Here is a 24,180-nt window from a genome sequence, read left to right as displayed (position 1 = left end):
TCTCGACCGCAGAGTGGAAACACTGCATGTCTTCCTACATTGGCGAAAAGGGGGTCGGCACTCGCAGTGAACTTCGCCAGATACAATAGTGCCTCTATTTCTTTTCTATCTTTATGTTCCCAACTTTTTAATATGCTGAGTTTTTTAACATCACTTCGTAAAATTATGTTATAAAATAGCCCGTCAAAAATGGGTAGATTTGAGAAACCTGCACCCAGGTATAATAGTCACATAGAGTTATGTATATTCAAATTGAAAACTATATATTAAAACAAAGGCTTAAATAAATTAACAACTTAAAATTATGGAGTTGAAACAGTCAGATTTTACATGTGCTTGAATTAAGGGCTTCAAAAGTCGCATGATGACTTAGGCCTAAGGTGGTGCCTTGGGTTAATTAGTCCATGCTTGGGTATTAGCCTAGCTGATTATTATTATTTTTATTATTTATTAAAGTGTTGCACCAGTCACACATAGATTAAACACTTAAGTGTTTAATCCATGAATCACTTAAGGAGAGAAAAATACATACTTGTGCAGCTCGTTCAGATTATCACTCTAATGGTGAATGCTGTTGCAGACTGAGCAAATTTATATTAGGGAATGTCTTTCTCATCTTCCTGGGCAGCCTCAGGAGGGGTGAATTTTTATCTCCTTACAATGCTGGAGAATCATTTTAATGGTCATGCCACCTTGAATTTGAATATGTTAGTAGGTTTATACTAATTGTTGTGGTACTAATATTTGAAACAGGCTATTTGGCCAGTTACCTCGCCAACCCCAAACATCATCTGATCATAATTTATATAAAGATCTCCAACCAAATGAGTTGCCCATTGTTTACACTGAGAAATATAATATAACATTTCTGGGCCTTCAAAAACTCCACCCTTTTGATTCGGAGAAATGGAGGAGGGTTCATGACTTTCTAATGGGTATAAAAACTGGAAAAGAAATTAAATATGAAATATAATTTACATTTATTGTGTATCAGAGAGTGGTTTATGCAACAGTAAATCTCGTGCAATTGAACCAATAGAAGCTACATCCGAAGACCTTATGGTAGTCCACCCTCAAAAATACCTGGACCAACTCAAGGTAAACACAATTTAAAACTCGCTTATTTTCTCAAAATAATTAGCGGAATTTGCGTATATTCTTAATTAGAGGAGTGCCTATGTTGCCAGAGTCACAGAAATTTTTCCAGTTGCGATTCTACCCAATTTCTTACTTCAGAAACATGTACTAACACCTTTACGATACCAAACTGGTGGTTCAATATTAGTAAGTAGATTGAAATAAATACTGAAAAAATTCAAGACCATGTCCAAATTAGATATATTATCAATATCATTATCTTATATAAATACAATAAAAAAGTTATAAAAGACAGTACCCTTACCAAAATATTCACTATATCAGTTTCTAAAGTCCTAAAATATTTTCTATATCCTAAAAGGCAGGAAAATTGGCATTCGATCATGGATGGTAAATAGAAATAATTACAAAGTTTAAACTATATAAAATTATGTGAAATTGTTTTATCAGGGCAATTAACATTGGAGGAGGTTTTCACCATTGTTCTGCTTTAGCGGGAGGTGGTTTTTGCGCCTATGCTGGTAAAATGACCATAATTCACCAAATGAGAAAAACATCTTAAGTGATTAAATTTACAATAACAGACATAACCTTAACCATCAAGTTCTTATTTAATCGAGCACCATCTTGCTCAAAGGCTATGATAGTGGATTTGGATGCTCATCAGGTTTGAAGCTAAATTGAATTTCATTCATTATAATAATATACTTAAAATTCTTATCTTAAAAAGGGTAATGGTCATGAACGTGATTTTGCCAATGACCGACAAATTTACATAATGGATGTCTATAACGCCTATATCTATCCTAATGATGCCGAAGCCAAAAGTATTGAAAAATTCAACCCAAAAGACATTTATGGTATTGAGAACATAAATCTAAATTTTAGTTCTAGTGCTATGTTGTACTACCTTTACTATAATTTGAATAGAAAAACTTATCTCATAAGTTACCCCTCACTTGACATTTTCAAATCATAGATGGCTTTTTGGTGTAATTATTAATCTTGCCTAAGATAGAGACCTCTAGTGGAAGGATTTGTAAGTTCTAGCGAAGAGGAATATTACGGTGACGTTACTAGTTTCCCATAGGATTATGACATTTTAGTAGAACTTAAGGTAAATAAATTGGCTAATAAATTAAATTAGTCCTACAGCAACCAAAAGGTTTAAAAAATAAGATTATTATTATTATATTAATTAAACATTACAAAATTCATAAGAACTCATTCTTTAATAAAACAAAAACCAGCATCAAGTCTTCAGTGCACGCTTCATAATAGTTTGGTGTGGTTCTGGCAAGCTGCAAGTACTTGCCCCTTTACACTACTTAAAGCATTTCACGAACTGTCAGTGTTATATTATAGAATGAGTTGTTACGACCTAAAGTTTTCCGTGTGATTTCCTAAAACTATTAAATTGAATTTAACCTATAAAAATTTACTTAGCTCAGGCCTAGCTCTGCTGTTAACTAAGGATGAGAAAAGTCCGTCTGTTACAAACCTTAAGTTAATTTTTAAAGCTCCACTAAAAAGCCCCAATGGTATATGAAACCAGTAGCATCACTCTAAATTCCTCTTTGCACGAGCTTGCAAATCTCACTACAGATGTCTTAATCAATAAAAAGCTTTCATTAATAACATTATCTAAATAGGGTCTATTTCACGGAAAGTGGAACTTTATCATCACACGGATGACGAAACCTACTTAGCCAAAGTCAAAACTCATTTAGAAGGGGCTTTGAATGAATTCCACCCTGATATATTAATCTATAACGCGGGAACCGATATATTGAAAGGAGACCCTTTGGGTAATTTGGACATTACCCCTCAAGTATGGCCTTAGTATCCACCTCTTTAAGTAAATATTAACAATCAATTATTTCAGGGTGTCATTGAAAGAGATAAAATAGTTTGGGCAGAAGCTCGTCGCAGAAAAATACCCATTGTGATGTTTACTAGCGGTGGTTATCAGAGATTTACCGCTAGAGTGATTGCAGATTCTATTTTAAATCTACATAACATAGGTTTATTAGCAGTTAACTCTAACTCTGACTCACTCTAACATTTAAGTTAATTGCTCTAAGATACGCTGAAAATGCGCTTGAATAAAATCAATTAGTCAGTATTATTCTCACAAATGATGAAAATGAATTTACTTGTTACGTGCCAATGTTTATAATAATATGGCATTGAATTTATTGAGTTTTTTGTAAAATTTAATCATGTTATAAATAACATTTTAATTAAATTTTTAGAGACAACATCGTGTTTTAAATCAGCCCAATCAAAGGGACTAAGTGTTTTGTAACTATCATGCCTAATTTAGTATCTAGAGCATGTACACTCAATCATAGTAGTGCATTTGACATAGTCATGAAAAACATAATTGAAAATATCAATAAAAATTTACACCACAAATTAACTTAAAAGTTAAAGCCTAAGTATTAACATCATTAATCAAGCTTTAAGTGAATTTGGGATGTAAACTTATTGAATAAAATTGGGATTTATCTAGCAGAACAACCGAACTGATTGAAAAATGATTCATCAGGGACGTTATTTCTAGCCTCTAGATTTATATTTTTAATTTTATTTTTCTGCTGTTGTGCTAATATCTGATTTTCCAAAGCTAGTTTTTTTAGTCTGATTTTATTGTTGCGTTGCTCATGTCGATGGTCAAGTTGCCAAGAACAAGTATCAAGATATACGATTCTGTCCCATTCTTGTTTTTCTCTCAATTGGCGCTGGTGTTCCAGCTAATAAAACAAACACAAAATTTTAGGAAAATAAATTTAGTGCTAGTATATAATATCCATTAGCCAATAACAGTGGAATCAGCCTAGATGCCAAACATCAAAGCAATGAAATGTATTTTTAGAGCAAGGCATAGAGTAGTCATTTCCAAGGCATAAGTAAAATAGTACAATTTTTTGCCATTCAAAAAAATTTATGAGTAAATCTATACAGTAAAAAACTTGTCGAGCTTAACGGTAATAGTTAGTGTAGGGAGCTGTTGGCTCGCTCTCGTGGCATGCAGGGCTTGCCACCACCCTCCTACGCATTGTAACCCGGCCACCTGAATTAATGGCTTCAAAAGTCGCTTGATGACTTAGGCCTAAGGTGGTGCCTTGGGTATTAGCCAATTCAGACCTGGGCAAAACTCCAGAGTGATATTTCGTGAGTGCTGCCGTCCTCCAATTTCTTTACTCCACTCTTTGAAAATTCACTCCACTCCTAAGAGTGAATTTTCCGCTTAATCGTCACTCCCGGAATTAGAGCTAGCGTAAGAGAGTGAGAATAAAAGGATAAAATATTTTCACTCTCACTCTAGAGTGAAAGAAATAAAATATTTTCACTCTCACTCTAGAGTGAAAGAAATAAAATATTTTCACTCTCACTCTAGAGTGAAAGAAATAAAATATTTTCACTCTCACTCTAGAGTGAAAGAAATAAAATATTTTCACTCTCACTCTAGAGTGAAAGAAATAAAATATTTTCACTCTCACTCTAGAGTGAAAGAAATAAAATATTTTCACTCTCACTCTAGAGTGAAAGAAATAAAATATTTTCACTCTCACTCTAGAGTGAAAGAAATAAAATATTTTCACTCTCACTCTAGAGTGAAAGAAATAAAATATTTTTACTCTCACTCTAGAGTTAAAGAAATAAAATATTTTTACTCTCACTCTAGAGTGAGATAAAAAAAAATCACTATTATCGTAAAGCACTCTCTTCCTAGAGTGAATGTCTTTGAGGTCACTCTTTCCCCTCCAAAATTCAGTGGGAAATTTGAATTTGATATTTTATTTCAAATTATTTTTAAATATTTATTAGTTTGCTAATGCTCCCAAAGGCTCAGCTGACCCACTGCCGTTTATATTTAACAATATTTATACGCGGGTGTTTTTTAATAACCCCCGTCGACTAGCAAGCGAACGTAGAAATTAGCATATGCAACTAAGCTTAGTTCAAATAGGCGTGAAATAGGCTTAAGAAATCTTGATCTGCCAAAAACGTTCCATTGAATAAGCTTGTACACCCTCTTCGTGTTTTATTAAAAAATAAATAAGTGGTCTATCAGTAGTCGCCTCGACAAAATGGCATCATAGAAATCGGATAATAAACTAGAACGCTTAATGGAATGGCTGACGAGGCACCGATTAGATTCTTGGCTAAAACGACAGTAACGCCATCTGCGCTGCTTCTAGAGGCTAGCTCGCGCGTAACTTGGTTAAAGGTCCCCCCCCCCCATTGAAATTAATGTAAATGTGGCGATAATTAAACGTTAATTAACCTACCAAATGATAAGAAATATTCCACTGACAATTTTTCCCGTTTATATGAACTTAAATGTAATATAAAATCGTCTTGAAAAATCGTTTATCGCTTTATAACATTAAAAAATAATATTTTTCCCGCACCATGTAGATAACCGAGCATCTGCTCGTCTAGGTCACGGCCAACTTTGATTTCTCGCGCATCTCTCGCGCTACAGCGGCCATCTCATTCGTTGACGTTTCTGTGTTAACCTATGAGCAAAAGATGTGTATGACGTCAGCGCCCCTAGCGGATTATTATTTTTAGTATAGTTTTTACATTGTTGACAATATAACCACCGAGCGTGGCGCTGAACTCCTACACATTATAGTACAGTTTATAGGGGGAAAATCCTTGCTCGCGGAATTTCGACGAATGTGTTGGCCGTAGTAGCGCGAACAGCGCGTGATCAAAGTTGGCCGTGTCTAGGTAAAGTTCGCGTTGTCAACGCGCGTATTAGAAAGCAAAATGAGTTTTTAGAAAGTAGGTTGTAATTCGGAACGATATTAATACTTTTCGGGAATTTGGTCATCAGTGAATTATAAATGTAACTTGAAATAAGTTTCAAGGTTTATTTAAAAGCTAGTTTCATAACTTTTTATCCATTGGTTCGTTCAGAATGTATATTTAAAGTAGACGAAAATTTTAAGGCGCTGAATTTTGCCCAGTCTTAAGCCTCGGTTAAATTTACTGCGTATTGACGGATTTTTAAATGAAGTTTTAGCGCGTGACACTACAGGTACATGTCTTGGGCACACAGCCTTCTTTGCGTGCTTTTATGACCATAACATGTAGAGGTATTCTCACGCGCAAAATGAATTTTAAAACCCGTCAATTTTGAAACGGAAAAACCCGATTACGTTTCAAAATACACAGTAGATTAAACCGAGGCTTAACACTGGGAAAGATTCACCGCCTTCAAATTTTCGTCTACTTTAAAGAATAACTCTGAACGAACCAATGGATGAAAATTTATGAAACTAGCTTTTAAATAAACCTTGAGACTTATTTCAAGTTATATTTATAATTCACTGATGACCAAATTCCCGAAAAGTATTAATATCGTTCCGAATTACAACCTACTTTCTAAAATCTCATTTTGCTTTCTAATACGCGCATTGACAACGCAAACTTATTATATTATTAATGTTAATAATTTTAATTAATATTATTTTTGAATGTTATAAAGCAATAAACGGTTTTTCAAGACGATTTTATATTACATTTAAGTTCATATAAACGGGAAAATTTGTATGTTGAATATTTCTTATATCCTTTGGTAGGTTGATTCACTCGCGTTCTACATGTCGAACAGTCTTATCGGTGTCGTGTTTTCTTTTCAAAGCATTGATACTGGTCTTTTGGATTTATCCTTTACGGCAGAAAATATGAACTTAAAATGAAGTGACCCATTATTCCGACTTTCCCATCATTTTTTCTCACACAACCTTCACAATAGCTTCATTTTCAAGAGATTTATTGCATAAATAACAAGAGATAGCTGGGTGGTAAAATTAAAACGCGGTTACACGAAGAGCGGAGGGCGCGTTTTAAGTCAACAAAGGCGCAAAATTGTAAGACGCGTTTCGGGTACAACGTTAAAACCGCGAATACGACAACGATTGCTCGTATGTAAAATGTCCATAGAACATTTTTGTGGGAAATAGCCGGACCCTAATGTTCATACTTGGTGTTATAGCCCGCCGTACATACAATACTAACGAAGATATTCGCGATAAACCGGTTTCCCCCATTTCTCGTAATACAACTATTTCTAACAGTAACCTGTGAAAAGATATGCTTTCTTTTGAGTATGTACTCTTACACGATTTGATTACGCAGTTTTGAGCCATTCTTCAACTTTAATTAAACATAAGTTACTTTAAAGACTTAAAAAAACCGCGTTAGCGTCGAGCTAAAGTCGGCCATTTAATTTTAGACGAAATAGAGTGTTAGTTCACCAGTTTGGCAACGATGGCGTAACTTTCGTTGCCAGCCAAAAGAAAAGCATGGGCCAAAGGCATGGTTTTTTAAAAGTTCTAATCGGAACCCAAGACAAAATTTCAAAAATCGTTCTAGTTTGTTATCCGATTTCTATGAATGGCATAAAGCGTCACATTTGCAAGGTTTCCGTTTAAATGAATTCAACTAATTAACTGAGCTTTAGAAATAATTAAAACATTGTAAAACTTCTTAAAAATAATTCAACTGAGCTTTAGAAATAATTAGAACATTGTAAAACTTCTTAAAAATAATTCAACTGAGGTTTAGAAATAATTAGAACATTGTAAAACTTCTTAAAAATAATTCAACTGAGTCTTAGAAATCTTGAGAACACTGTAAAACTTCATACAATAATAATTTAAAATATGATATTCAAATCTCCCGCCGTCATTTAGAGTGAAAAAAATGACCTTGAAGAATTTCACTCTTTCCCCGCCAGTACACTCGGCGAGTGGGGAAAGGGCAAAATCTCCACTCTTGGGAGTGGAGTGCGTTCGCTAAAAGTGAAATCGGGGAATAGTAAAAATCACAATTTTTTCCAATCTCATTCTCTAGTGAGAGTGAAGCTATTTAATTTTATTCACTCTCATTCTAGAGTGAGAGTGAATTTTTTTAATATTTTTTACTCTCATTCTAGAGTGAGTGGTTAGTTGAAATTCACTTGTAATTTTGCCCAGGTCTGATTAGCCTAGCTGATTATTATTATTATTACCCTTTGTTGTATATGGAGCCACCAGGTCTATTATAACACCCTTCATAGCTGGGCAATTTACCAAGTGCCTTTAAAAGCCTTGAAATTCTTAAAAATGCCATTAGCCACATTTCTTAAAACACATTTATCATAAAAAGGGATGTCAAAAATCACCAACACATAGTGAAAAAACCATGAAAATGTTCCCGAAAAAACCAATTTACAATAAGTTGCAATAAAAAATAAAAAAAGAAGGTAATAGAGATATTTGACTTACAGATTTCACACGTAGTTGTTGCTGTAATTCTTTAAAAACGTGATCTCTTTCTATGTCGCTCATTCCTTTCCATCGATCAGGTAGAATTCTATGAGGTCCTCTTAATGATTTGGCTTGAAATGGTGATTCAGTCAAAAAGTCGCTTGATAGTTCATTTAGGATATGTTTCTCCTTACTCTTTTGCTCTCTTCGGCTTTCGTTTGCTCTGTTTGTTAACTGCTCTGCTGCCAAATGTCTATTTACATTCTGAAGTCCTTTATGAAAGTCTTTAGTCAATTTGGTTTCTTGTTTATCCAATTGCCTCGTGGCCAAAGACTGATGATATGTCAAATCATCCCATTTCTTCTGATTAGATTTTAGGGCAAGTTGCAGTTCAGTTTTCTCCGCTATTTGTTTATCTAATTCTGCTTTCAGCGCTAACTGCTTCTGCTTTTTTTTAATTTTCCAATCGGGGTCTTCTCCATCAAATTTTTGCACTGAACTAATAGGAAATTCACTAAAGAATGGCTTACAGTCAGTTGAATTCTGCCTTTGCGTATGGTTCGCTGTTTTGGGCCTGACGTAACTGTCTGATAACATTTTCTGCATCCATTTTCTTTGGGTTTCTTCATTTTGTTGATACTGTAGAGACTTCTGATCAATCTCAAGAATTTTATGTTCTATTAAACGACAATAAAACTTTAGAACTAGACAGCCGGTGTTTGAACTTTAAACAAAATTTACCTATTCTTTCATTTTCTGCCTTTTCGGCAATTTTTGATGTATTTCTGGCTTTCACTTGCTCATTTAAGGCATTTACATCAATCTTAAAGATAAAAGATATAAAGGAAAGAGGCTTGTTTAAAAAACATAAGCCTTGTCTAATCCGTAAGTTCCGTAACTAAATCCTATTATAAATCCAAAGCAATTCAATGTCAGCAGCTTTATACTATTAACAATTATTTTTGAATGTATGAACTCATAAATAATGCTGTTATTTAGTTATTATACTACTTAATTAAATAGGCTAATTTAATACTAGCCCTTTTTTTTTTGAGAGTCACACGGAAGCCCAACAGCCCAACAACAAATGTCTCGGGTCTCGTGACTCGTGAGTGAGGGAGTGAGCCTTTAAAGGAGCCCAATTGGGCTGGAAAACCACCCAACTGGCAGCCCTGCTGCGAGAATAGACTACGGCCAACCTTGAAAATATTATTTACTAATGGTTTTTATTCGCGTTTCAAACATTGAGTTGTAGTACGGGTAAAAGAGGCCCAAAACAGGCTCTCCAGCGGCAAAATTCGTCCCAACTTGCAATTTGGCCGAAAACTTATATTTTGGTGTCTACTTTGAGGATCCGATGAGTCCGCAGCGATGCGGGGTGGCCAACACATTTGGGGGGGGGGGGGCAAGGGGGGGGCAGGAGGGGGCAGTTGCCCCCGAAATTTGCTTTCACCGAATTTTTTTGAGTGGTAAATTTCACCCTGAGTCGAATGCGACCAACCACATGCCCGTAGGATCAACCGTTTCCGAGTTATGGCCGACTTTGTACTGAATCACGTGCTTTTTTTCTCTAACATGAAAAACAAAAGCCCAAATGTTAAATTTAGCAATCGAGTCAAGCTGGGTATCGTTTCTGTAGTATGTTTTGACGTTGAGTCGCACGAAACTCACCGTGGATCGCTGGGACTAATAGTTTCGGAGTTATGACCAAAAGTACACTAAATAAAGTGTTTTTTTCGAAATTTCATTAAATGTTGAAAAAGTATATCAACCATTTGGCCAGGACTAACCATGCTTTTGGATCTTACGTACTATTCTGTGCCGAATCGAATGAGAGCAACCGCAATTCCGTGGGATTAATCGTTTCCGAGTTATAGCGAAATATGTGCGAACCATAAATGGTGTTTTTTCCCAAAATGTTCTACTATTAACAACGTAAGTGCGGAATAGAATGAGACCAACCGTAGCGCCGTGAAACGCATAGATAACGAGTGATGAAGGAATTTACATTAGATAATTGACATTTAATCCTTAATAGTTGCTAGTCCCGGGCCAGTCGCGTATTGAAAGTTAGCGAGTCACTACAATACCATAAGTTAATGATACCTCTAAGTAGACAAATGGCTATGCTACCTATGGCGGATATGCTTGTCCAAATCGACCTATGTATCTCCGTACTCAGTGTTTCTTTCAGGCATCTCTCCGGGGGGGGGGGCTTCGCCCCCCCCCCGGAAAAAGTCTATCGCCCCCGGAGCTTCCCCTTTTTCCGACGCCATTGCCAGGCTGCATGGAGTGCTACGCTCGCCACTGGATACCGGCACCCCCGGATGTCTGGGAAACCCCCCCGAAGAAAATTTTCTGAAAGAAACACTGTCCGTACTGCGTATCAAAGTAGCCTTAACATACACTTGGAACTGCCGAAGCTGACGTTTCTTTAATCCCGTTTGGTGCAAGGCTAGCTTGAACTTCCCCAAAAGAGATAAATTTCGGTATTCCCTTAGAAAATTCGTTCCCCCCGCAGAGGCAAAAGAATGTTTTTTTGGTATTGGTTAATTTATCTCAGCCCAATATAGTTTCATTCTCGACCGCACAAGATTTGACATCACATTTTCTGGACAAAGATTCAACCTTGAAAGGACTTATTTGTCTTCTTAGAGGTATCATTAACTTATGGCAATACTGAAAGTGGCGTTATTTTCATCAACGCGCCTGGAGGAACTGGGAAAACGTATTTAATCAATTTTTTGTTGACTCGAATTCGGGCAGAAAAGAAAATTGCTATTGCAGTAGCTACTTCTAGGATAGCAGCAACGTTAAAGACTGGCGGAAGAACTGCACACTCCACGTTGGCAATACCTATATCGACTTGATACACAATGATGCACCTGTTTGTATCATTAAGCTTGTTTTCCACTGGCGCGCGCAACGACGCGTTTCTCAGCTTTGAAACGTTCAAACGTTTTTACGCGCGTAAAGAAAATAACATTATGACGCGCGCTAGTGGAAAACAATCTTTACGCAAAAATCGCAAAAAGCGCCAGTTTTGAAAGAGGCCAAAATATTACTGCGGGACGAAATTTCCATGATTCATAAACACGGGTTTGAGGCCGTTAATAGAACACTGCAAAATATTTGTGGTAACAAAACCATTATGAGAGGTTTAAATGTTGTCATTGCTGGTGATTTTCGCCAAACTCTGCCAATAATTCCAAGATGAATGACGATTGACGAAATTAAAGCGTGTTTGAAGTCGTCGCCTCTTTGGAAAGAAATACTAACAATTAAACTTACTGTTAATATGAGATTACAGCAATTATGCACTTATGGATCTAAAAGGTTTTCGGAATACTTGCTCAACATTGGTAATGGAAAGGAGCAAACCAACGAGGAAACTGGAAGGATACAACTATCTGCTGACTACTGTAAAATTTGTCCAACATTGAAGTGCCTTATCAATTGCGTTTACCCAAATGTTAAAACCAATATAACAAATTCCAGATGGCTTCAAGAGCGTGCAATTTTAACACCTATGAATGTCACAGTTGACGACATTAATTCCACCATCCAAGAAGCGATTTAGCGCCCACACGAACATATTTTTCAATAGATAAATGTGTGAATGACCAGCTATCCGGTTGAATTTTTGAATTCAATCAGTCCCAACGGCATTCCACCGCATAAATTGGATCTAAAAGTAGGCTATCCTATCATGCTGCTCAGGAACTTGGACCCACCGAAGCTTTGCAACGGGTCAAGATTGACAGTCAAAGCGTTACATGCATACGTCATTGAAGCTACAATACTAACAGGAACTTTCGCAGACAATGATGTTTTAATTCCAAGGATTCCGTTAATTCCAACAGACTTGCCATTTTCATTCAAAAGATTGCTTGCGTTCGCTATTACAATCAATAAAGCTCAAGGAAAATCTTTGGACGTTACTGGCTTAGATTTAAAGGACGAATGTTTTTCCTACGGTCAACTATACGTTGGAATTTCAAGGGCCAAAGACCCATCGAAATTGTACGTTGTTGCAAATGAAGAAAAAGAAACTAAGAATGTTGTTTATTATCAAGTTTTAAGATAAACTAAAATAAATAATAATAAACTCAAACATTTGCGCTGTATATTACCAGTGTTCCGAAGTGGTTAATGTCAGGTGTCAAATAATGTGGCAAAAAGTGGTAAATACCGACATGGCGAATAATACTTTTACTGGCTAATATGCCAAATAGTGGCAAATAAATTTTTTTTATTAAAAATAAAAAAACGTATACCATTTCAAGGAAAAAGATATTTGTGCTATTTTAGACAAATAAACTGGATTAGTTGCCAGGTTTTGGGCTAGAAACTCAATTATAGCCCAATCTAGTTATTTATTTTCGCTATTTTTCAACAATTTTTCCTGAGTTTGAATTCGTCTGCTATATATCGTTAAGGTGTTTTTAATGGTTCTTTTGTGAAAAACAAACATTATCTCACATGTAAGTGATGCTATATATCTGAAAGATATTATTGACATCATTTAAATGCATTTACTGATTATTAGTCACTATTTGTCACATTTTGCCATATTTGCCACTTTTGGCCATATTTGCTACTTCATGCCACTGACATGAACTTTATTCTAAAAAAGTGACATTTAGGTATCACTGTATATTACTAGGCTTAATTCATCAAAAGCTTCTTTTGCTACCCTGTATAGGCTTTGAATCTATGGTTGTTTGCAAACTTTGTGTTGCGAAATACATATTATGACATATATTGGAATACTTCTTTTACCTATTAATATAAATTTAATGTGCTTCTATATCCCGGGCGAAGCCGGGTAGTACGGCTAGTACGCTATAAGATAAATATTCTTTCTTTTGAGTTCGGAGTTACCTTAATTGGTGTGGAGTGACAGTGCAAAACAACGTTTGGCGAAATTGAGCTCATTTAAAATTTGACAGATTTAGAAAACTAAACCGTTGGTATAATTTGTCTAAAGAATTTTTCTACGGGCCTAAAAATAACTTTTCCTTATTCAAGGTTTTGTAAAATACGTTCGGAGTTGCCGTATCCCACTCTAGCTAGGTGGTGCCTTCGGTATTAGCCTAGCTGATTATTATTATTATTATTTAACTTTCAACTAAATTGATGCATTCTACATTTGTTTAACTTCAAGAATGCATTTGAGTATCTAAGAATATGGGTAGATAATTTAAGCTCCTATTCATTATTATGTTGGCAAAATTAGTCTTTCCAATATTCATGACAATCATTATATAATTATATAATCTCTGTATAAAAAAGCAGACAAACGTTTGTTGTGGTATCGCTAATGTAATTATCCTATAATCATATGCCTCATTCTTGTTGACTCACTAATACTGCTCAAAAACAGGTTGTATATATTTAAAAACGCGCCAAAAACACATATTTACCCAAAAATACGTAAAATATTAAACATTGTATACCTATAGAGTAATGGCAGTGCTACGTCACACGACGTCACCCATGCTTTTTCCTATTCATAAAAAACTTGCGCCCACAATGGCGGCCATGGCCAAAGCTACGGAATGCTACTACTCTATATATACATATACAGTGTGTCTTTCTTGGCTCTGACTGGGAATTTTTCTCAAGAACTTAAGGAATTATAGTAACGAAATTTTTAGGTTATTATGTCTAATATAAGAACGCTTAAACTCCAAATTTTCAGAAAAATTTAAACATTTTTCACGTTTTTGAAAAATAATTTCTTGGCGGGAAGGGGCTAGACAAATAATTCCAATGTTAAAGTTGTAGAGCACTGTCGATAATGTACAAAGAAAACAATTCCATTGAAAAAAAATTTCACGAAGATACGAGGTGATGAAAAAAACAAGTTATCCATATGGGGCAATAGCCCAAAGAATATAAAGCCCCAGGAATGGAAGGATTGATATTATTGGTCGCATGTTTTGGCTGCGCTAGAAACTTCCGGCAAAGCAAATCAGAGAGGCGCAAAAGTTCCACTAGACGGAGCTACACCTTCCATTCCTGGGGCTTTATATTCTTTGAATAGCCAGTTTTGTGCGCAAATTTAAAAAAAAACTAAATTTCGATAAAATTCCCTTTGGGTTTACTAACACTTATACGTACAAGATGATTGAAAATTTGTTCAAATTTAAATTTTATATTCGGAAAATGAAAAATACGCTCCTAGCATGTGCTTCCATCTATTGGTATATATAGAAACTAATTAAAAGCTTACTATAGAGTACGAGCGATTGACGCGCAGCGCCTCTAGGGGCGAGCTCGCGCGTAACTTGGTTAAAAATAAACAAAAATTGCCGTTAACACTATAATGTAAATGTAGCGATGATTTAAAGTAAATTAACAAATCGTTTTAAAACAATATTTGATTAACATTTTTCCATAATAAAGGAATTTAAAAGAAAGCCAAAAAAAAAAGCTTTTAAGATATATTTTATCGTTTTATTTTCGAAATAGGCGGGCTCAAAGTTCATGCGTATGCCTAGAGATACATCTAGGGAGAGAGCGGTGATTACCGGTGAATTTTAAATACTTCTATCTTGTACAACCTAGAGTAATATTTTATAGAAATTATATGACAATTAAAATTAAATTACTTACAATAATTGTTATATCGTAGACCTTTTTAGTCACCGACGTATCTCGTATGCATTGCCCTTGAACTACTGAGCTGTCTTCGTTAACTGTTTCCCTAACGTTAAATATACGATTGCCTACCAAAAGAGCTTGACCTTTTCTATTCGTAGATTATCCAAAATATTTTAACGCCAAAAATCCCACGTATTTCGTTATTTGTTTCGTATTACAATTAGCGTTAGCCATCATTTAACGACAGTAATCGGGTTTTTTCGTTTCAAAATACGCGGTAGGTTAAACCGAGGCTTAAGACTGGGCAAGATTCACCACCTTAAGATTTTCGTCTACTTTAAAGATACATTGTGAACGAATCAATGGATGAAAGGTTATGAGCCGGGAGTAGTGGCGTACTCCTGTAATCCCAAGCGTCTGGGAGGCAGAGTTTGTGGATGGCCGTTTGAGGACAACCACCGATCCCCCAACGGAATACTTCCGCCACGGGTGTCCCCACTCCTGTCCCCACGTATCCCCCCGTTACACATATCTCGCCCTGATTAATCAGGTGGACGAGCGGACTAAATGATGTCCCACACGTTAGGCCTAAGGTGGTGCCTTCGGTATTAGCCTAGCTGATTATTATTATTATTACAATCACATTAAAAAAAAGAAAGTTCTGAAACTAGCTTTTAAATAAACATTGAAACTTATTTCAAGTCATATTTATAATTCACTGATGACCAAATTCGCGAAAAGTATTAATATCGTTCCGAATTACAACCTACTTTCTAAAATCACATTTTGCTTTCTAATACAACGCAAACTTTACCTAGACGAGCAACTGTTATGATTTATGATTTATGATTTATTTGTTGACAGTCGAAAAAAATTAAAAATACGTAACACAAAACCAGCATCGAATAAAATCCAGGAAATACCAAAAACCCAATCCAGAATTTTCCAGCAGAAATAAAACCCGCCAAAAACCCAATTCAAAATAAGCATATAAATAAAATAAAAACATATATATAATACGATAAGAGCGAAGGAAACCGATTAATTATTATTCAAACGCCGCCAAACGTCCTTGGCCTTCTTCCACAACCCAAGAATCCATTTGACCTGATATACATCCGAACCGGCATTACCGAAGCCTACAAGCACCTCTGTTGGGAGGGGGTCGTGATCCATCCGCCCATCCGAAACTCCCGGATGGTTCTCCAAAGCCTGTCGTTGACCAGTCAACAAAGCACCACAACGGGCATCAAAAAGTAGGCGACTCTGCCACGATCCGTCGTAGAAGGACTCTGGAGCTGGAACACTTTTCAACTGATATAGGCAAAGGCTAAGCTTCACTCTTATTTCAGCCTTCCAGAGTTCGCTCGCAGATTCCCGCACGTCCTTTGTTACAATACTGGCCCATTGATGTTCGTTCGTAGCCTCACTCCTTTTAGTGCCAATACCGTAAACTTTATCAAGATGCTCTAGCCGCCGAAAAAAACCTGTTCTAACATTTTCTTGTCGCAAGGCCCGAAACACGATACCAGGAAACATGTGGCTTGGCATCAACATCAGCCGACCCAAGTACTTCAATTTGCTGACCACCTCACACTCACGCATAGTGCTCCAACCAAGCTCCCCCTCGATGGCAGCATTCGGAGTACAGGGACCCGCAGACAAAACACTCCTACCGGCTTCTCTTTGAGCATAGTCCAGCGCTGCAATGGAAGCTTTCGAGGGTGCCATCACCTCATTTGCATACGTAAGGGCAGGAACCGCCACCGACTTCTACAAAGTGCGCCCGACAGAGTAGTTGTTGTACGAATTTTTTGCCAAATTCTTCACTGCCCATCGGAGACTCGTCGCCTTACGCCAAGCGCTCACTGCTCTTCGTAACGTCTACGTACTACCTTCCACAAGCCTTGGCTTCGTAACGGAGACAATGCCTTGGGGAAGGCAGGACGGATACGAAACGGAGAGCCAGTGGGTGCCTAGCCTAAGGCCAAGTGCTCACTGTTCTTCGTAACGTCTACGTACTACCTTCCACAAGGCTTTGCTTCGAAAGGGAGACAATGCCTTGTGGAAGGCAGGACGGATACGAAACGGAGAGCCAGTGGGCGCCTAGCCTAAGACACCAACTTCCGTTCGTAGCCTTCCGAATAACCATTTCTATAATGTCCCTGATATTTTATATAATATACGTTTGAATTACGCACGCTCTTAAAAAATAACGCGAGATACCACGAGCGCGTGTTGAGAAATTATGTAGAGGAAGTCGTTATTAAATATTTAAACTAAACGGACGTTCTATTTCAAACCGCTAAAATCTAATTAAGTCTAACGCATAGAAAACATGAAATTGGCGGCGGAGATGGGATCAATCCTACGATAACCACTACAAAATAACATCGAACCATGGCTTTATCACTTCCAAATCAACCCCCTTTCTCCGTTCAAGAATCACGAGATAATGTTGGTTCCCGCTGGGAAAAATGGATAAAGCGTTTTGACATATTCTTGGATGCTTTCGATATTGTCAACCCCCAACGGAAGAAATCTCTCGTTTTATACTATGCTGGACAAGAGGTATATGACATATATGATACTTTTCAAATTCCCCCAGCACAACAAGCCGCGCAACAAGGTGCACAACAGCCTGACGAATATTTGGTTGCCAAAAAAGCACTCAACGACTATTTTTTACCAAAACGTAATTTAATAGTGGAAGAATACAAGTTCCGTCAATCGACCCAGTTAACGTACGAATCCATCGAAGAATATACTATCAGACTGAAGACGCTCGCATTGTCATGTGATTTTCATGACACCAATAAAGAAATATTAGGTCACCTTATAAAAACATGTGTATCCACGTCGTTACGACGAAAAGCCTTAAGAGAACCGAACATGTCTATGGGCGAACTCCTCACGGTGGCAAAGTCTTACGAATTAGCAGAAGAGCAAGCTAACTTAATGGAGACTAAGGCAGAACTACTTGCAAATGCCATTCGTCCGAACAACAACCATTACATCACCCCCAACAATCTTTTCAATACCCTCAACAACTAACCAGTAGACAACAACAACAACGGTTTCAACAACCTTATCCGACAACAACATCATTTTCACGACAAGTCTTTCAGAATAATCCGTGGAAAAATAATCGACGTACACCGAACATCCCTAACAATGCATATCATCCATCAGCTCTGTTTCAACTGTGGAGGAAATTTCCCACATGCCCAAGGACAAAACAGTTGCCCCGCGAGAAACGAAATTGGCCCGTGGTGTGGCAAGCTTGGAAATCTGGAAAGTATGTGCCGATCCAAAGAAAATGAATTGGGGCAAAACTCGGCCGCACTAGTAACAATGGATGAACCATACGAAGAATACGACACAAACTATAACAATCAATCGGAACTAGAAGATTTTCACATTTGTACGCTGACATCAGAAAAGGAGACTATACCTCATATGTCCAACACAACTTGTAGCTTACCACCATCAATTCCAAACAAAATAATGACGATATTTAATATTGGAGGTTTAGACATTCCTGCACTAAAGGATATATCAACATTTTGGATTACAAGACATACTCCACAATGCTACCGACACCTAAGTTCGACGTCTCTACTGTCAGAGTATTTCCATATGCATCCAAGGAACCTTTACCGTTAATTGGACAGTTTAAAACAAGAATTCTATCAAACCAACATTCTATTGACGACGTTTTTCACGTACTCCACCCAAGCAAATCGGCATATAATATTATTGGGGCTCCTACTTTGAAAAAACTTAATATACTACCAAACGCGTCCACAATTAACACCGTCACGAACAACAATATTGATGATGTACTCCAGAAATATTCGGGTCTCTTCGAAGGTATTGGTAAATTACGAAATTTTCAAGCTCAGATTCACGTAAACAACTCCATGCCACCAATCGCAATACACCATCAAAGAATTCCATTTCACCTACGCCAACAAGTAAAAACTGAATTAGAATATCTTCTACACAACGACATCATAGAACCAGCAACTGGACCAACCACTTGGTAATCGTTCCTAAGCCAAATAAACAAGGGCAAATTCGCATATGCGTTGACACGCGGGAACCAAATCGAGCGATTTTACGCGAACGATACACATCGCCAAAGATTGACGACATTATTTACGCGATGAACGGAATGAAAGTATTCACCAGACTTGACCTCAACAAAGGGTATCACCAACTTGAACTAGAAGAAGCTTCCCGCAGCATTACGACGTCCACCACACACATGGGTCTTTTTCGCTACAAACGGCTCAATTTTGGTGTAAACAGTGCCACGGAAATATTTCAGAAGGCAATTGAAAATGTTATCAGTGGGATACCAAATGTCATCAACACTAGCGACGATATTCTCCTGGGAGGTACCGATATCACTGACCACAATAATAAAGTTGTAATGGTCCTGCAAAGATTAATGGACAATGGGCTTACTCTAAACAAAGAAAAGTGCGAATTTCAAAAACTATCATTAACTTTTTATGGACATATATTTTCAAATGAAGGCGTACGACCAGACCAAAAAAAATTTGAAGCCTTGGAATCTTTACCCGCTCCAAATAATATACACGAAATTCGAAGTTTCCTTGGCCTCGCAAATTACTGCGCACGGTTTATACCTAATTTCGCCACCATCACGGAACCTCTCAGAAATCTTACAAAAAAACAAAGCGAATGGATTTAGACCTCCGACCACAACAAAGCTATGCAAACCATTAAACAACACCTAAAAACAGCAACAACCCTTTGTTATTTTAATCCCAACAAGTTAACAACCATACACGTAGATGCAAGTCCTTTCGGTGTGGCCGCTATGCTTTCCCAGCTGGACCTGTTGGGACAAGAAACCATCGTATCATTTTCAAGCCGAACTTTAACCACCACTGAAAACAAGTACTCCCAGATTGAGAGGGAAGCTTTAGCTATAGTCTACGGATGCGAACACAACCACTTGTTCATCTCGGGATCTAAATTTGTGGTACTAACGGATGATTTTGAAGTCCATTACCAACCCGGAAAACTCAACCCCGTCGACTACCTTTCGAGACACCCAATTTTCAACAGTGACGATGGCCAACATGAGGAGATTCAGTTAGCGGCATTACAAGTACCATTCCTCGAAGCCATAACCCTTGAGGAAGTAAAAAGAGAAACCGACAAAGACAAACTACTAACTATCGTACGAGAAGCTATCTTAGATGACGAAAAATGGACATCATATAGACCCACTGGAGAGGAACTCAAACGTTGGCAATCGTACAAAAAGTTGCGGAATGAAATCACTAAAGTTGACGAACTACTCTTGAAGGGAAATCAAATAGTTTTACCAGCATCCCTCGAAAATAAAGCAGTTGACATCGCTCATGAAGGACACCCGGGTATAGTCCGAACGAAGCAGACACTCCGAGATAAACTCTGGTTCCCAAACATCAATGCACAGGTGAAACAGAAAATTGAAACTTGTATCCCTAGCGGTCAGTCTAATACACCAAATTTACAATAACAACCGGTAAAAATGACGCCTATACCAAATTACTCATGGCACTCCGTGGCCATGGATTACTTCGGCCCAACTCCTACGGGTGACTATATCCTAATAGTCGCGGACGAATACAGCCGTTATTCGATTACAACGATTTTGCCATCTCCAAAATATTTTTTCACTTTTTGGAATATCAAACAAAATTAAAACGGACAACGGTGCACCCTTATATACATCAACGAGTAACGCCCAGAGGGCCCCAAGCTAATGGACTGATCGAACGTCAAATGCCAATCTTGGCAAAAACAATCCGAACGGCAATTTTGGAAGGAAATTCTTGGAAAACAACTCTACCAAAATATCTCCTCAATTTTCGCGCGACTGCACACCCCTCTACTGGAAAAACCCCAGCTTTTTTGCTTTTTAATCGCCACATAACAACACGTCTGCCCACAATTCCATCACCGTCACCGTACGACGAAGAAGTAAGGGAACGAGATAACACCAAGAAAGCCGTAATGAAAGAACAAGCCGACGTCAGGCATCATGCCCGATTTCACGACATTAAAATTGGAGATCAAGTTCTTCCAAAATTAATCCAAATAAATAAATTTGATCCCATCTTTGACCCGAACCCATGGGAAGTAGTCAACATAAAAGGTGCTGAAATTACTATCCGCAACCAAAAAGGCAACCTCCTACGCAGAAATTCTTCTATGATAAAATTAGTTAGAATCCAAACGCCAAACCCTCACAAGCACAATATCTACGAAAACAAATACGACAATGACTTCAAATCGCCTCTAATGAGACAGATCCCTATACCTCAATTACATTATATTCTGAAGCTTTCTTATGACAAGATCCGGGAACCGTTCATGAGAAAATATGCTCTGAACAAGACTTAAAAAGTTTACACGATTCACTAGCTCGGCACAGAACTCCCTTTCTTCTCACGACCCTTACGATTCAAAACGAACCAGATGTGAAACCCTTAAATGAGTCTCAGAAAGGCACAAAAATTTAATTGTTTGTTACAAAAAAATGGATCGATTTCCATCCACTTTTGCAAGGAAGCACCCTGCATATTAAGAAAACCAAATTTTAAAGAACTATTTACATTATTTGTCAAAAGAGATCGGACACGTCTATATTTTTTACGAATTCCCCTGCGTGTCCTTCGGGTAGCCCACATTGGAAAACGGGGTCTCGTGAATTCCTAAACCTGATTCCCCGAAGGCAGGCCAGGAGTCAAGTTTTTTCCATCACCATCCTTGGGGTTGCCGACAGCCCTTTTAGTTTGGAAACGGTTTTTTCGCCACCTCTGAAATTCGGAGAATGTTCTTTCCTCCCTAGAGCGATCGGGCGCTAGTCTAACGCGACTATACTCCGGTACTTGATGGTTTCTCAACCTATTGGCGACAAGAAGTATGGACTTTCTACTTTCAGCACTGTACAAGCAGATCAACACCGGTTTGTCTTTTTTATCCTCTCTTCGAAAGCGTTGACACAATTTGACAGTGAAATGAACAGTTTCATCAATCCCCAAATTTTTCCGAAGCCAATTTTCCGCGCCACTAGGTGAGTCCAGATCATTAAATGCCACACCAAAAGCCACCAAATTAGTAGCTAGATCATCCACAACATCACTTCCCTTATGAACAAGAGCAGTGTCAGAGTCTTCAAATTTCATAGTCGGACCCTTTAGCGTCTCAGCTTGTCCCAAGAGATCCGAAATCGAGTCACGCATTGCTTTGGATTCTTTTTCATGTTCCTGCATTGTAATTGCAACAGCTTCCACCTGTAATTTTAGACCGCTGGTCAGTCTGTCGTTTTTCCATGGTTTCGAAACGTTCTCTGTTAAAGGGATCCATCACTCACAACATAAAATCCAGACTTGCAGTGTGCTTCAAAACCAGTTTTTTTGTGACCCCTATGCCTTCCAATGTTGTGAATCACGTCTATCCAGTTCACACAAAAAGGTAGATTGTACATCCGTCAACCGCTCTTCCATGATGGAAAACTTTGAGACAATCAAAGATTCCAGACTAGAGAACATAGCCCCCAGAGCAAGAGTATCTTTAGTTCCACCCAAAATCAGATCACCGCTAGTTCCAACCACAATCCCGGAGTGACTCGCAGATGGTAGCTCTTGCAACTGCTCCTTCACTAGACTTTGACTAAGCTGACTTTGGCTTAGGGAACGGGTTGCCACCGTTCGAATAGTCACCAAGGGCCCTTGACTAGATATCGAGCAATCCTTCTTGACACAGTTACTGCATTCCCACATATCCTTTAGCCAACGGGCATCCCCTATGCGCAGCTCCACACATTCCACATGAAACCACTGCTTACAAAGCCTACAATCAATCCATGTATTCGGTTTCCCCGTGCCTTTATTTTTAGGAGCATCTTCCTCTTTGCATAGATAGCACAAGTCCTCATTAGTCACGTCCGCTTCACTCGAATCCATTTTCGCCCTTTATTTGCCTAATACCCTACCACTGCAGGATGGTGCCTCTTAGCCCGTGTTTTTGGCATGGGCCGCTCTTCCTTCTCTACAACGGCACTCCGCTAAGCCTAACTACTAGGAGCAACAAACACAAGGAGAACGCAGTTAGCCTTTAAACACGCTAACGAAGGGTTGTGTACGAATTTCATTGGACGAGCGTCACGAGCCTTTACGATGAACGTTTTACGGGCGGGGGGGAGACAATTTCCGAATTTTCCTCTTCCGACGGCTGCAGCAGGCGCTAAAGCGTCTAGCCAATGAAAAACGTACACAAGAAAATCCACGACTTTTGACGTGTTGCGTTCTCCTTGTGTGGGGTGTTGTGTTTGTTGCTCCTATCTTATACGAAAACCAAATAACCATTCTTTGATTTCCTTTATTAGTTCGTGTATAGCGATCACCAGGTTTCGTTTCCATGGTAACCTTCTAGATTATTTTATGTTCCGTGTGAAACCTTGGAGGAATAAAACAAGTATACAGGAGTTGCGGAGAGCTGCGAAATCGGTTTCGTCAGTGACTGTGAACTCGCGCGAGACGGAGGGGTTCAAACGCGACTAGCGCCAGACGACGCGAAAACAATGCTATAAAATGAGAATAGTTTCAAAATTCCGTATGCAGTTGGCGCTAGTCGCGTTTGAACCCCTCCGTCTCGCGCGAGTTCACGGTCACTGACGAAACCGATTTCGCAGCTCTCCGCAACTCCTGTATACTTGTTTTATTCCTACAAGGTGAAACCATAGAGTATAAAAAAAAAGATGGAAACACCTATTGGTGGATCTTAAAATTCATTTTGCGCTTGAAAATACTCCGCCATGTTAGGATATAAACGTACTGTCACGTGAAAAAACGTTATTTTGAATTTGGTCAATAATTTCTAATGGTATTTTTCATTCAAGAACTCGTTTCTATTTGTTTTCATGACAACACAAATGCGTACAGTGAGAAGCTATTTTTAGACAAATAATTTAAAGAATTACCCCAATTGTTCGGAACTTTTCATTTAAAAAACGAATTTTCCTTTGTTCATCTACAATTCTCCTCCTATTTGAAATCATAATAAACTACAAACTATATGGAAATATTATTTAAGCTAGCTCGTCTTGGATAGTATCCAGTATCCACTATCCACTAGATACAATGTTGCCAACCAACTTAAATCCGCGAATTAT

The 24,180-nt window shown here is 37.9% G+C and overlaps 2 protein-coding genes across 2 annotated transcripts; one reads left to right on the top strand and one right to left on the bottom strand.

Annotated features, from left to right (window-relative positions):
• On the top strand, window positions 1–3,526 carry HDAC11 (Histone deacetylase 11). Its single transcript, XM_090153500.1, has 10 exons — window positions 1–218; window positions 754–935; window positions 995–1,098; window positions 1,168–1,284; window positions 1,460–1,488; window positions 1,549–1,619; window positions 1,683–1,765; window positions 1,829–1,925; window positions 2,751–2,929; window positions 2,984–3,526. The coding sequence occupies exons 1-10, from the start codon at window positions 190–192 to the stop codon at window positions 3,158–3,160; spliced, it is 1,068 nt and encodes a 355-aa protein (XP_090009626.1). The 5' UTR covers window positions 1–189; the 3' UTR covers window positions 3,161–3,526.
• On the bottom strand, window positions 3,258–24,128 carry LOC149966370 (RIB43A-like with coiled-coils protein 2). Its single transcript, XM_090153508.1, has 4 exons — window positions 23,989–24,128; window positions 9,111–9,192; window positions 8,388–9,046; window positions 3,258–3,854 (listed from the first exon to the last, which is right to left on the bottom strand). The coding sequence occupies exons 1-4, from the start codon at window positions 24,064–24,066 to the stop codon at window positions 3,606–3,608; spliced, it is 1,068 nt and encodes a 355-aa protein (XP_090009634.1). The 5' UTR covers window positions 24,067–24,128; the 3' UTR covers window positions 3,258–3,605.
• Between the last annotated feature and the right edge of the window lie 52 nt (window positions 24,129–24,180).

The sequence above is a fragment of the Leiobunum rupestre genome, chromosome 1 (assembly GCF_980474605.1).
Source record: "Leiobunum rupestre chromosome 1, qqLeiRupe1.1.hap1, whole genome shotgun sequence".
NCBI classification, from domain to species: domain Eukaryota; kingdom Metazoa; phylum Arthropoda; class Arachnida; order Opiliones; family Sclerosomatidae; genus Leiobunum; species Leiobunum rupestre.
The sequence above is the reverse complement of the archived record's forward strand: the minus strand, read 5'-3'. Positions and strand labels throughout refer to the sequence as shown.

Excerpts from the sequence above, each read along its gene's own strand:
- HDAC11 (XM_090153500.1), top strand. The coding sequence starts at position 190 with ATGGGTAGATTTGAGAAACCTGCACCCAG. Across the intron at positions 219-753 it reads TTTGAGAAACCTGCACCCAG|GCTATTTGGCCAGTTACCTC; the intron begins GTATAATAGTCA and ends TATTTGAAACAG. Across the intron at positions 1,926-2,750 it reads TAATGATGCCGAAGCCAAAA|GGTCTATTTCACGGAAAGTG; the intron begins GTATTGAAAAAT and ends TTATCTAAATAG.
- LOC149966370 (XM_090153508.1), bottom strand. The coding sequence starts at position 24,066 with ATGATTTCAAATAGGAGGAGAATTGTAGATGAACAAAGGAAAATTCGT. Across the intron at positions 9,047-9,110 it reads GGCAGAAAATGAAAGAATAG|AACATAAAATTCTTGAGATT; the intron begins GTAAATTTTGTT and ends GTCGTTTAATAG. Across the intron at positions 3,855-8,387 it reads AACAACTACGTGTGAAATCT|CTGGAACACCAGCGCCAATT; the intron begins GTAAGTCAAATA and ends TTGTTTTATTAG.